The 13,251-nt window shown below is 54.9% G+C and overlaps 1 protein-coding gene across 2 annotated transcripts; it reads left to right on the top strand.

The window, feature by feature from the left end:
* Positions 1-2,682: 2,682 nt before the first annotated feature.
* Positions 2,683-11,735, top strand: CCDC42 (coiled-coil domain containing 42). Of its 2 annotated transcripts, none has more exons than XM_064675653.1 (10): positions 2,683-2,764; positions 3,195-3,294; positions 7,338-7,845; positions 7,885-8,311; positions 8,636-8,741; positions 8,871-8,975; positions 9,491-9,688; positions 10,319-10,540; positions 10,976-11,134; positions 11,547-11,735. In XM_064675653.1, the coding sequence occupies exons 4-10, from the start codon at positions 8,238-8,240 to the stop codon at positions 11,607-11,609; spliced, it is 927 nt and encodes a 308-aa protein (XP_064531723.1). In that variant the 5' UTR covers positions 2,683-2,764; positions 3,195-3,294; positions 7,338-7,845; positions 7,885-8,237; the 3' UTR covers positions 11,610-11,735. The 2 variants fall into 2 exon arrangements, with proteins under 2 accessions (XP_064531723.1, XP_064531724.1); XM_064675654.1 differs by having other exon boundaries at positions 7,338-7,973; positions 8,154-8,311.
* Positions 11,736-13,251: the final 1,516 nt, after the last annotated feature.

Genomic DNA, 13,251 nt, shown 5'->3' with positions numbered 1-13,251 from the left:
TTCTCTCTCCAAATCAAACCCCTTTGCCCAGGCTCGTGGGTCCTGCTGCCTTTCCCCGGACCTTGTTGGCCGCCTTCTCCTCATGTGCCTTTTCCAGGACAGTGGATGCCTCTCCCTGCCAGCCCGACCCAGCTCTGAAACCTCCGGCAGCGCCGCCGCCCTCCTGCTCCCGGCAGCCGCTCCGGAGGTGGGAGATGGAAGTGAATTAGGGACAGGGCGAAACGAAACATCACTTCATGCGTTTTTAATGGTGAAAAAATTAAATATGTAGAGGCCGTGTGGCTGCAGCGGAGCAGCGCAGCCGAAGGCCATGAATGTTTGATGCCCAGAGCTGCGGGAGCAGCCGGATGTGGGAAGAGCTGTGACAGGGAGATGAAGCCCACCCCGGGGGGCTGCCAGGGCCAGCGGGGAGCGCAGAGCCCGGGGCACTGCTGGCACGTGGGTCCTCCCGAACGCAGCGATCTCAGCCCTGCAATGGCAGGAGTGGGACGCGTGTCCCTGCTCCCCACCCCAGCACGTCCCCAGCCCTGCCCAGGGAACTGAGGTGGTGCCTGGGGGTGCTCAGCACCCCCCAAACCCACCCCGGGGCAGCTTTGCTCGGTGGGGCTGGTCCCCAGGGCACGGGGGCTCCTCTGGCTCCGTGTTCAACACTCACCCCAGGGGCTTTGCTGTGGGGTCGGGCACTCGCTGGGAGCACAGCGGGGTCACAGCCCTCAGGAATGTGGGAGCACAGTGGGGTCACAGCCCTCAGGAATGTGGGAGCACAGCGGGGTCACAGCCCTCAGGAATGTGGGAGCACAGCGGGGTCACAGCCCCCAGGAATGTGGGAGCACAGCAGGGTCACAGCCCCCAGGAATGTGGGAGCACAGCGGGGTCACAGCCCCCCGGGAACGTGCTGATGAGGATGCACTTGTTATCATTATTGTTATCATTATCGTTATCAATATCATTTTTGTTGTCAATATCGTCATTATCGTTATCTATATCGTCATTGTCGTTATCAATGTCGTTGTCATTGCAGCAGCAGCCCTGTGTCATGAGGACAATAAAGCCTCTCTGTCAGCGCCTCGTGACTGCTCCTCTGGCACCTGGGCCCAGGTTTGTGCCTGCATTGATTTGCGTCACCAATCACACCCAGAAACAAAGAGGAGAGGCCAAATCCTGGAGGATCGGGGTGGGAAGGGCTCGTTGGGCTTGGACAGAGGCTGCTGTGGGAGTGATGGGCTGTGCCCGCTGCCAGGAGACTGCAGGGCCCTTGGCAGCCACAACAGGGCCTGTGCCAACCCCAGCAGTGTCAGTGGGGACCAGGGGATGGGGATGAGGGGGACAGGGACATCAGCACGGGCAGGGCAGGGCAGTGACTGTCATCAGGAGATGGGCAGGGAAAGGGGATGGAGCTGAGGATCTGGAGAAGGGAACTGGCAGCTGCCTCAAGGGAAGGAAAGGCCTGAGCCAGGCATGAGAGGCCTCTGGAGCCCATGGGGCTGCTCTGCCTGAGGGACAGCCCCGGCCTTGGGCACTGCAGGTGACACTGGGGGGGGTTAAAGTGACCCTCGAGCATCAGGAGCTGCCACCCAAGGTCAGAACGGGATAGGGTGACCCACTGCTTGGCACTGGGGAGGAAGGGAGGGTGAGATGTGAGGAGGAAGGGGAAAGAGAGAAAGGAAAAAGTGAGGAAGAGAGGAAAGAGGAAGGAAGGAGAGAGAAAGGAGGGAGGCAGCAGGAGGAGGAGGGATGGAAGGAGCAGGAAGGAGGGTGAGTGTGCTGCAGAGGTGCCAACCAGGGCAGGCAGCCCTTGGGAAGATGCAGCACTGGGATACTTCCCACGCAGTGCTGGATGGTAGATGTCGGGGATCAGGTGCCAGGAGTGACCCCGCTGGGGAGAGACAGCGGGAGGGGCTGGGCAGGGAGGGATAGACATGGCTGGGAACATCTGCACCCTGTACCACACAGATCTGCACCTGTACTGGGCACATCTGCATCTGTACTGGGCACATCTGTACCTGTACTGGGCACATCTGCACCTCTGTACCTGCACATCTGCACCTTTTACCACACACATGTGCACCTCTGTACCTGCACCCTGAATTTCTGCCCCTCTAAACCCTGAACTTCTGCCCCTCTAAACCCTGATCTTCTGCACCTCTGCACCCACACCCCACACATCTGTGCCTCCCCACCGAGCCCCTCTGCACCTTGTACTGCACAACCAGCACCGCTGCACCCTCGGGCTCCACACCGGGCACCCCATTCCCCTGGATCAGGCACCACATTCCCATTCCCCACAGCTTCTCACTCCTGTACCCCCGTATCCCTTTATCGCCATACCCCTGTTCCCCTGTACTCCTATATCCCTGTACCCCTTTATCCCTGTCCCCCCATACCGCTGTACCCCTATATCCCTGTACCTTCGTACCCCTTTATCCGTTTCCCTGTACCTCCGCATGCCTATACACCTGTATCCCTTTATCCCTGTACCCTTATATCCCTGTTCCCCTGTACCCCTATATCCTCGTCTCCCCGTACCCCCTATCCCCGTACCCCCTATCCCCGTACCCCCTATCCCCGTACCCCCTATCCCCGTACCCCCTATCCCCGTACCCCATATCCCCGTACCCCTGCCCCCCGTCCCCCCTATCCCGTTCCCCGTATCCCCCCTCCCCGTGTCCCTCTCCCCTCCCTCCCCTCCCGGCGCCTGCGCGCTGTGGCCGCTCGGGCGGAAGGGCCGGGCCCGTTCGGGGCCCGCGATGGCTCCGGAGCCCTGGTGAGCTGGGCCGGGGCTGGAGCGGGGCCGGGGGGACCGACCCTGCGGGGCCTCCCCGGGGCTGCGGGGCCGGGCCCGAGTGTGTGCGGGGGGTTGGACCTTCCCGTGCCGGCCCTTTCCCAGAGCCCATCCCGGGGTGTGTTGGGGGTGTTTTACCTTCCCCTCCCGGCCCTTTCCCAGAGCCCATCCCGGGTGTGTTGGGGGTGTTTTACCTTCCCCTCCCGGCCCTTTCCCAAAGCCCATCCCGGGGGTGTGTTGGGGGTGTTTTACCTTCCCCTCCCGGCCCTTTCCCAGAGCCCATCCCGGGGTGTGTTGGGGGTGTTTTACCTTCCCCTCCCGGCCCTTTCCCAGGCCGATCCCGGGCGGTCCCGGCGGGTCCCGGTGCCCCTCCCGGTGCCCCCGGGCTCAGCCGCTCCCCCGCTCCCTCCAGGCTCTCCCTGCTCGATGCCACTCGCCAGCTCGCCCAGGACATCGCCGAGAAGATCCAGGAGCGGAACCGGTGCCAGCGGAGCGGGGAGAGCTCAGCCAAGGTACCCCGGGATGGGGGCTGAGCCGGGTTTGGGTTTGGAGCGTTCTCGGTGCGGGTTCAGCTTTAAATCTGCAGGGGCGGGATGTGCCCGGGGAGCCCTGAATTCCCTGGCAGGGGGCGCGGAGGGAAGCGGGAGCTGCTGGAAGGGGCAGAGCCGGTGCCAGGACGGGGGTGACGCTCCGGCCCTGCCCCGGTCCGGCTGTGTCGGTGTCAGCGCTGGGACCTGCAGGGACACGCTGTGTCCGATGGCAGGAACCCGCCGCCAGCGCTCTGTTCTTCAGGGGCCCTGTAAAGACAACGAGGATGCAAACTCGACATTAACAGAGGCCTTTCAGCCTCCCCAAAGTCACCTTGGGTTTAACAGGACTGATGTTTCTGTGGGCGATCAGGCTGGTTTGAAAGGAGGAGAGGAGGAGCCCTGGGAGCCTTGGGCTCACCCTGCTGACTGCTCGGGGCTGTCCCTGCCAGGATCAGAACTTTCCCAGAGATCCCGAGGCTCAGAGGTGCTGGGATGCACATCAGCTGCTCTGTGCCCCTCTCTGGGAATAGGGAACAGATGTTTCTCCCCACAAGGCTGGATCGCTGCCTTCTGCAGGGGCTCTACAGCAGAGGAAAAGGAACTTTGCAGCCTTGTTTTAGCCACATTTTGGACAAAACATAAGACCAGAATTAAATATAAATGAGAAGCAGAAGTGAGAGCTTACCCAGGAAAATGTTCTCTACGTTTTCACACTTCCTGTTTAAAAAAGAAAATGAAATTGGGATTCTCAGGAAGCTCCTTTCTCCAGGACTAAAAGCCTCATCCTTTCCTCCAGGCAGTGCAGGAGCAGCTTCATGCCATCAACAGGTCCCTTGGATGTGTTAAGATAAAAAAAGGCTGCAAGTCCTTGAGTTGGTCCTTTATAATAATTGACATAATTAAAGCCCCACTGATTTATCTTGCAGGCTCTGCTCCTCTTTAAAGCAGGGGTTTAATATGATGCCCAATCACTGAATCTCCTCTTCCACTTAAAACCCTGTCAGCTTTTAAAATAAAATGCCATTTTTGAAATGTTTCCCGTGAAGAAATGTTGAGGAAAACTGTGTGGGCTTTGTCCAATAATCAGTGCTGCTGAATGAGTGACTCAAATTCAGCATGAATTGAGGTTTCAGAAGGCCCAAATAAGTGGGATTTGAGAGGAGTGTTTTCTCTGGCTGTAGCAGTGAGAGGAGTGTTTGGAGGTTGGTCCCTGCCTGCAGGATGGTGAATTATCACAAATTGTACAGATATGCCCAAGCAGTAGAAGACTAATAAAAAGATTGCTGCTTAACCTGTGTGTATTTATAGAGGACAAAGTCCTCTATTTCCATCAGTGCCATCCCTGACGTGTCCACAAACCCCAACGAAACCTCGTGTTGCTGTTGTTTGAAGCCTTTCTGGGGCCAGAACTCTCCGGGGTTGTGTTTTATGGAAACATTGCATGGTTGACTTAGTTCTTCATAAAATCACTTGTTCCGTGCCCTGTGTTTTCCAGTTTCCCTTTCATCCATTAACAGGTAAAGATGAATATTTGGCAGTGTTTGATTCTACTATAAACAAGTTTCCAACAAGGAGAGAGTTGTTTTCACAACAGAAATGCCTGTTGAGAAATCCAGGGCTGAGCAGTCTTGTATTCTGTGCCTCCCGAACGCTTTAATGCAGGGAGATGTCTTTGTACATTGTTTGCCTGTTAGGGAGAATATAAACAAGTTTTTATTTTTATAGTATTTTGCCATTGGCATGGCTAAAAACCCTGTTGCCAGAAATAGAGCATAAAACTTAAAATGGAAATATAAACTATAAGGAAAGTTTTCAAGGCAGCACTTACCATCTGTGAGCTCTGCTCTGTCGAGCTGATCTTAAGCCTTCCACTGGTTTCTTTTTTTCTATTTTCCTTTTTTCCTCTGAAGGAAGTGGAATGTTGTGTTGTCACACTGCAGTTGTGGCCAGTGGTGTCTGTGTTTGAGGACTTTCTTGGCCGTGTCACCTTTATGTTGTTCTGCTCTTCTGGGTTGATTAAATGCAGCGTTCTCCTCCTGGGCAGCTTTGGGTTTGATGGAGTCACACGGGTGCTGTGTCCATAACAAACAAACCACATTAGGCACAGACTTGATATAATTCTATAAAAAGACATTTTCACTGCAGACATGGCGTCCTGTGAGCTCTGTGTGCAGTGGGGTGAGGAGGATGGGTTGTCAGTGGCCTTTTGGATTGCAGTTTTTGCCCGTGGAATTCCACTCCAAGTGTTTGCTCCCCTGGGCTGAACTTGAGAGCTGTTGGTGGCTCCAGTTTGTGCCTGAGCATGTGTGTGTGTCTTGCTGAGGAGCAGGAGTGTCCTGGCTGGGTGTCCTGGGCTCACCCTGGAGCTCTGCACGGGCTGGAGATGGGCCAAAGGCTCACGAGGCTCTTTCTCTTCTGCCTCGTCATTTGTGTTGTAAAAGTTTTTTCAGACTCCTTTTTCCTTCAATGTGTTCTCACTGCCCAATGAATTAATTCCTGGAGGAGAGAAGAGGTAACAATAAGCAAGCCTTGTTCCTAAGCTGGTAGCCAGGCTGCAGACAGCAAAAGGAATCTACCATTTCCTCCTGAGTGGTGAATTCACACCCCTTCCAAAGTCTCCCTCTTGGGTCTTGTTTTCAGAGGTACAGGCAGGGACATAGTCAGGGTCTGGATCTTGTGCCAGTAAGTCCAACCTTCCTCTCTTGCCTGAGCCTGGCCTGTGTGTGGGTTGGTAGGGAAGGAGTTTGGAAAGGGCTTGGAAGGAGCTGGAAGGAGCTGGTCTGGGGCTCAGAGCCCACACATTCCGTGGGGTTCAGCTGCCATTGCCAGCTCAGGGGTCCTTTAAAATCCTTGCAGAGTTGTGGCCCAGCTTTGGGTTTCCCTGGGAGGCAGAGCCCACTCTGGGCTGTGTCTGAGGCTGAGCCTCAGCTTTTCCCCTGCATTAGAAAAATCAGCACCTGTTGTTTGATGAAGTTCTTGCAGTGACACTTGTCCCAGGTTTGGGGCTGGTTTTCCGTATCTAATCCATCTCTGATGTGACAGCACACACTTTTCCAGCAGTCCTTCCTTTCATTAACCTTCTTGCACCACTGATCACATATTTGCTGTGCCCATGGCCTGGAGCTGGGAGGGTTTCACAGAATTAATCTGCGTTTGTGTTCGGTCACCATTCAGTGAGTTTTCCCTCCTTTGAAAGCTGCTGTAGAGCTGTTCCTGGTTGTGCAGTACAGTTTGTTAATGCTCCAGTATTGATCCCAAGTGACAACTGGGGCCGGCACACGGGGCAGGACACCCCATTCCTTTGGGACAGCATTCCTTTACCTTCCGGCCTGTCAGCCTTAATTAAGATGCAACTGGAGTTTTCCAGGGGAAAGGTTGTGCTGTTGACGTGACTCCCCTTGAGCAGGGTCAGTTAAATTTCCTTTAACTGGTTTTCAGTAGCAATTTCAGTATCTTCTCCCCTCTTTCCTCCTTGGAGAGAGATCTGTGCAGGTTGTTGTAACAGAGACTGGAATGGGGCAGAATTCCCTGTGGATTCACACCATTTGAAAAGCAGAAGTGGAAAAAGCAACTTCTGCCTTTTGTCTGGGTGTAATAATACAAGGTGCAGCTTCTTTCTAGAAAGAATTCTTCCTTCTCATAGCTCTCATTCCTGAGGGGTGCAGGTGGTCTGTAGAGGTGAGACTGTTTCACTGAGAACTGTATGAGCTGGGTTATAATATATTTCATATTGTGCTATGTCCAATCTTGCTTGGAAAATAAGGGATGGTGTAGAAAGAAGACAGTAATATTTGATAGCAGCATTAATCTGAGATTAATATTTATTGTGGAGTATATTTTGAGGGTTTAAATAGGAAAATCAGTCTGGTGTGAAATAAAATGTGGCTGTGGCACTGCCAGGCCTGCTGGGTGTGCTCTGGTGCTCAGCATCACCAGGGTGCTTAAGGGAGATGATGTGGTTTACAAAAAGTGCTTTTTAGTGGCTTTCAGCAAAAAAATCACCTTTTTCTTTTTGATTCTGACAGATCTGTTCCCTCAGGGTGGAAGTTACATGACCACATTGCAGTGTTCAGTGAGGAGAGGTGAAGAGCTCCCACGTGTGGCTGTGAACACAGCGGGAAGTGTGCCTGGAATTTACAGACTCACTCAGTGCTGGGTTATTTCCCAGCAGTGCTGATCCATCTCCCGGCCAGGAGATGTCCCCACTTCACCACAATTCCTCCAGGAACTCCGACACAGGTTCTGGGCTGTGCTCAACAGTGTTTCCATCTGGGGTTTGGGAGAGAAGGAGCAAGCCTTGAGCACTGGGACAGTGGGGTGTGGCTGTCAGGGGCCCTGAAATACCCACCCAAGGCAGCAGAGGTCACAGGGCACGGGAGAGGAAGAAACAGAGAAGATGAAGTGAAAGGAATGAAAAAAATCCTGGTTCTGGACGCAGTGACTTAGTCCCACTGATGCCAAGTAAACATTTAGAGGAGTTGGAGTGGCCACAGGAGGCATCACAATGGTTGGATAGCCAAAGCAGATGTCACAGTGATTGGATAGTCACAGGATCTTGGATAGCCACAGGAGGTGTCACAATGGTCACAGGATCTGTCACAGTGCTTGGATAGCCACAGGAGGTGTCAGTGCTTGGAGTAGCCACAGGAGCTGTCAAAATGGTTGGAGTAGCCTCAGGGTCTCTTTGTGGGATTAGAGTAGTGACAGGGCTTGTTATGGGGGTTAGAGTAGCCACAGGGCTTTTCCTGGTGGATTAGAGTAGCCACAGGGCTTCTCCCTGGGGTCAGAGGAGCTGCAGGGCCTGTCCTGGTGGATTAGAGTAGCCACAGAGCTTGTTGCAGGTGTTGGAGTAGCCACAGGTGAAGGCAGGGAGAGGAGCAGGGCCAGCAGGACCTGGGCTCTGGTGGCTGCTGGTGGCTGGAGCGATGGACCCCGAAGCCAACGAGGATGCCACCTATTACCTGGAACAGTACAGGGCCAACCTCCTGCCCAAGCTCAGGTGAGGGGGCTCCTCCACCCTCTTCTCCTGTCTCCTCCATCCCTCCATCCCCACTGTGGCAAACTGCCATCCCTTATCTCCATCACTTCCATCCCCTCTTGTACCTCCCTTCCCCGGCCCTGTTCCTCCTGTAACCCCGTTGCTCTGTTGGGGATCCCCCCTGGGGAGGGGTGGGGATGCTACTCTGACAGATGGGGTCTGAGATGGTGTCAGGCTGCTCTGCCCCATCACCACGCCCAGAACACAGACCAACACCCAGAGCAGTCCAGCACCCTGCAAGGACCTGGATCCAGTGTGTAACCTTGGGGAAATGCTCTCTCACAGGGCACTGGGAGAGCCAGACGAGGACCCTGCCACCTCGTTTATGTGCCTCCTGAAGAAGAAGAAAGAATTCCGATGTCTGGAAAATGCTGTGGCGGAGAAGAAAGTGGTGAGAAAGATGGGAGGGTGCTGGAGTGTGGCTGGGAGGGCTTTGGGGCTCTTTGGTGGGTGGCAGCAGCAGGCAGGTGGCTGGTTCTGGGTGTGGGCATCCGTGTCACCCTCGCTCTGGTGCTGCCAGGCCTTCAAGGAGAGGCTGGAGGCCATTGCCGAGCAGTGGAGGGACCTGCACGCCAGGAGGACTCAGCTGAAGGCCCACGTGGAGAGATCTGGGAGGACTGTACAGGTACTGCCCTGCTCAGCTGACACAACCCTGAGCCACACCACCAACTCCTCCCCTCCCTTGGGAAAGAGAGTTTTGGACCAGCACACCTGGCCAAGCCTCCCGTGAGCCTGGAGGTGGGAGAACAGCACTGGCAGGACACAGGGGTTTGTACCACAGAGCTGCAAAGCCCTGTTAGGGCTTGGGTGGGGAGAGCTTGTCCTGTACCCATGTGATCTCCTGAGGGCCCCAGATGTCCCCCAAGGAGGGTCTCAGCCTTGTCCCCGCTGTTGAGCTCCATCAGTCTTCCAGGGACAGGTACAAGGAGGTCTGAAAATCAGAGTGCCATCCCAGGTGCTGCCTCCAAGCCCCTGCCATGGCCCTGTAAAACGGGGAGGAAGATTGTTCCCAGGGGTGCTCCAGTGCTGGTCTCTCCTCTCTGAAGGTGTCTCCTTCCAGTGCTGTTGAGTAACCCAGCTCCATCTTCCCTTGCCTTCCCTTCCCTCTGTCTGTGTGTGCTGATGGGGAAACATCACCAGGAAAACGAAATGCTGCGAAACCAAGCCCTGAAGAAAGCCAGCAAAGATAGAGAGGAGAGTATAAAAAAAGAGAAGGAGCTTCTGAGAGCTAAGAGGGAACTGGAAGCCCTCATAAAACAGCATCAGAAACTCTGCCAAAAACTGCCAAAATACTCCATGTTCAAGAGATACCTGGAGGATGTGGTGGAGATCTCACAGGTGAGGTTGGACCTGAGAGAGGCAGATCCTGGGCCTGGGGAGGGCCTTATCTGGGTGTTAAAATAGAAGAGATAAGGCAAGTCTAGGGAAATTAAAACACTTGGTCAAACCCAGAGACCTCAAGTGGGATAGGAAGGAATTCCCTACAACCAAGGTGAGCCACAAGGAGCAGAGTCAGGGGAGGAGAATCAGAACAGGAGGTGAAGGCTTGAGAAAACCACAGAAAAACCATGAGAAGGGGCGAAAGCTCAGGGCTGAGGGGAGGGGGGGGCCCTTTGTTGTCACCATTTCAGGTCATATTGGTGGTTTGGGAGAGGTAAAGAGCTGCCTGGGAATGAGACCCAGGCAGCTGCAGTTGTGGTTGTGTTTATCAGAGCACTGCTTACCTGGGGAAGAGGTGTAATATCTCCCCTTGCCTATGGCAGTGAGAGCTCCAGGCCTGGCACAGTGGGATGTCATCACACAGGGAATGTGGTGCTGCTCAGGAGCCAACAGGGACAGTAGTCTTGTGGAGAAGGGAAGATCTTTCATCTGGGGGAGGTGTTGGCCCTGCTCAGGGCAGGGTGCCAAAGGACACGAGATCTGCAGGTGGTGAGGGAAGGCACTAACCCCAGGGATCCTGTGCTGCAGTTTCGGGACATCGAGGACATCATTTCCTTCTACAAGTCACTGATGAGGTCACGCAGGGAGCTGCTGCAGTCACAGCAGTGGCACAAGGCAATGACTAAGCAAGCCAGGGTGCTCCTGGACCAGTACAGGGCAGAGAAAGGAGCTGAGATGCTTCAGTGCAAGAATGAGCTGGCACAGCTAAAACAATATTTAGACCAGGCTCAAAGCGACGTCCCTGTCTGGGTAAGGAACTGTGGGATGGGCAGGGCAAGATCTCCAAGGCCTGGCTGAGTCAAGACTAGCTGATGGCTTATCCTTCAGCCATGGGCTCATGGCAAGGCCCAGTAGCAGCCTTTGTGATTGGAGGAGATGCCTAATTTCTTCCCTCCATGGGGTTGCAGAAGGAAGAATGAAAGCCCTCCCTGGTCTGGGAGGGGGGTCAGTGGCACATGCTGCTGCAGGGGATCAACTTCCCTGCTGTGGGGAGGGCGGATGGGGCTGTTCCTGGACCTGCTTCCACCACACTGAGCTGAACCACTTCCAGCACAGCCCTGGGCAAGGCTTCCTAAGCAAGCAGATGAGTGTGGAAGTTGGGGTCTCTGAGCCAGGATCTCCTGTGCTGAAGCAGCACCTTCAGCTGGGCCATGTCCCCCTGCTCCACATCTCCTCTTCTCCCAGGAGGCTCAGTGGATCGACGTCCAGAACAGGGCTGCCCAGAAGGCCACGATGCTGAAGGCCATCAAGAGGACCATCCACAGCCTCTTCCACGCTGCCAGCACACGGCTGGACGCAAAGTGGAATGTGGCAGCACATGACAGCCACAGACAGCTGGACATGGTAAAGCCAGGCCAGAGCCCTTCTTCCTTCCCAGAAAGAGGAGCAGGAATGACTCTCAGCTGCCCAAAGGGAGGGGAGAGCCCACAGGCCCAACAGACACCTTCCTTTTCACATGGGTGCTCTCGGGCACGGGGAAGGGGCTGGGGACTCCAGGCAAGTCTGTCTCTTCTGAGGAGGGTCCTTGTGGGGCAGAAGTGTGAGCCAGGCAGGCTGGGACAGGGGATGCAGATCAAGGTTTGGTTTCATTCACCCACTTGCCCACAAAAGCCCATTCTGGTGGTGCAGATCCAGCAAGGCAAGTGCCTCGTTTGTGTAGTTGGGGATATTTGCCTCCAAAAGGGACAACAAGCTCCCCTCTGCCCCCTGTTCCCATCCCTGCACTGAGCTCTGCCTTCTCTCTTTCCCACCCTAGATCCAGCAGTTTATTGAAGACCTCAGGGACATCTCTAGAGAGGACATGAAGAAGTACAAGTGAGAACCTATGCAGGGACCTGCCCTGCCAGCAGGGTGGAAAGGGAAAGGAGAGGAGAAGAGAACCCAAGAGATACTGCAGAATAATAATAATAATAAAAAATAAAAAAAAAAAATAAAAAAAAATGTTTTAAGGTGTCTCTTCATTTCCTGGGAGGATTGGAGATTGGACACCTCAGAGCTCCATCCCACAGATGCCACTGGGATGCCTTCTCTGGCAGATGGGATTCTGGGTGCAGGAGACAGTGTCCCAGCAAGGTGGTGAGAGCAGGCTGGGACAGCAGAGTCTCAAACAGGGATCAGTGCTCCCATTTGAACATCCCACTCAGCCTAACCTCAATTCTTTGAGAGGGATGTTACAACATGGTAGGGAGAACTGGGGAGAGCTTCAGAGAGTTTCCACCACCACACCCAGCATGTCACCTCCTCCCAGACAGCAGCTCTGTGTGCCAGGGCTGGATCTGAGCCCCTTCATCCCTCAGGCATCAGCATCCTCAGATGCTCCCCTTCCCTGCTCTTCTGTGACACCAAGCACACAGCAGCAGAAGAGAGAAACAAAACCAAGCAGGAGAGAATGAACTTTGTTGTGGCCCTCAGGGGTGTCCCAGAGATTGGCAAATGTCTTGCACTGGTGATGATAACCAAGAGCAGTAGCTCTTGGAAAAGTCAACTTGTGACTCATCCAAGAGCAGGGAGGATGATGTGCATTTGTGCCCTTGCATCTCAGCTGTGACATATCCAGAGGCACCAGGATCATTTACACCCCTCCTGAGAGGTGACTCATCTGTCCCCTCTCCTTCCACCCACAGCCACCCCCTCACCCGCTTTGTTGCCTCTCGCTGGTGGCAGCTGATGGGAGTTAAAGCAAAAGGAGCAGCTCTGGCCCCTGAGGAGGGTGGGGGCTGCAGTGCCTGCCACTCCTGAGTGATGGTCTGAGGGCACTGCTGGCTCCAGGGGCTTAAGAAGACAGAGTGATGGGCCAGGTTACCCGAAGTCCTTTGGATACCGAGTGCTGGGCAGTTTGCAGATGTTAAGGCTGCACCTCAAGTGCTGCGTCAAATTCTAGGCCCCTCAATTTAGGAGGGATATTGAGGGGCTGGAGCAGGTCCAGAGAAGGGCAACAAGGCTGGGGAAGGGTCTGGAGCACAAGTGCTGTGAGGAGAGGCTGAGGGAGCTGGGGGGGCTCAGCCTGGAGAGGAGGAGGCTCAGGGGAGACCTTCTCACTCTCTGCAACTCCCTGACAGGAGGGGGGAGCTGGGGGGGGTCGGGCTCTGCTCCCAGGAACCAGCAGTAGGACAAGAGGGCACAGCCTGGAGCTGCACCAGGGCAGGTTTAGGTTGGCCATGGGGAAGAAGTTCTTCCCAGAGAGAGGGATCAGCCCTTGGAATGGGCTGCCCAGGGAGGGGGTGCAGTCCCCGTCCCTGGAGGGGTTTGAGCAGAGCCTGGATGTGGCATCAGTGCCATGGTCTGGGTGACAAGGTGGGGTTGGGTCATGGGTTGGACTGGATGATCTCAGAGGTCTTTTCCAACCCGGCTCATTCTGTGATTCTGTCTCTTACCCAGATGCCTGAGCTCAGCTCCTCTGATGAACCCTCAGCACAGGACAACAGAATCAATGAGGTTGAAAAAGACCTCCAAGGCTGTGT

This window comes from Pseudopipra pipra, chromosome 19 (assembly GCF_036250125.1).
Source record: "Pseudopipra pipra isolate bDixPip1 chromosome 19, bDixPip1.hap1, whole genome shotgun sequence".
NCBI lineage: Eukaryota > Metazoa > Chordata > Aves > Passeriformes > Pipridae > Pseudopipra > Pseudopipra pipra.
This window is presented reverse-complemented; position numbering and strand designations above follow the sequence as displayed.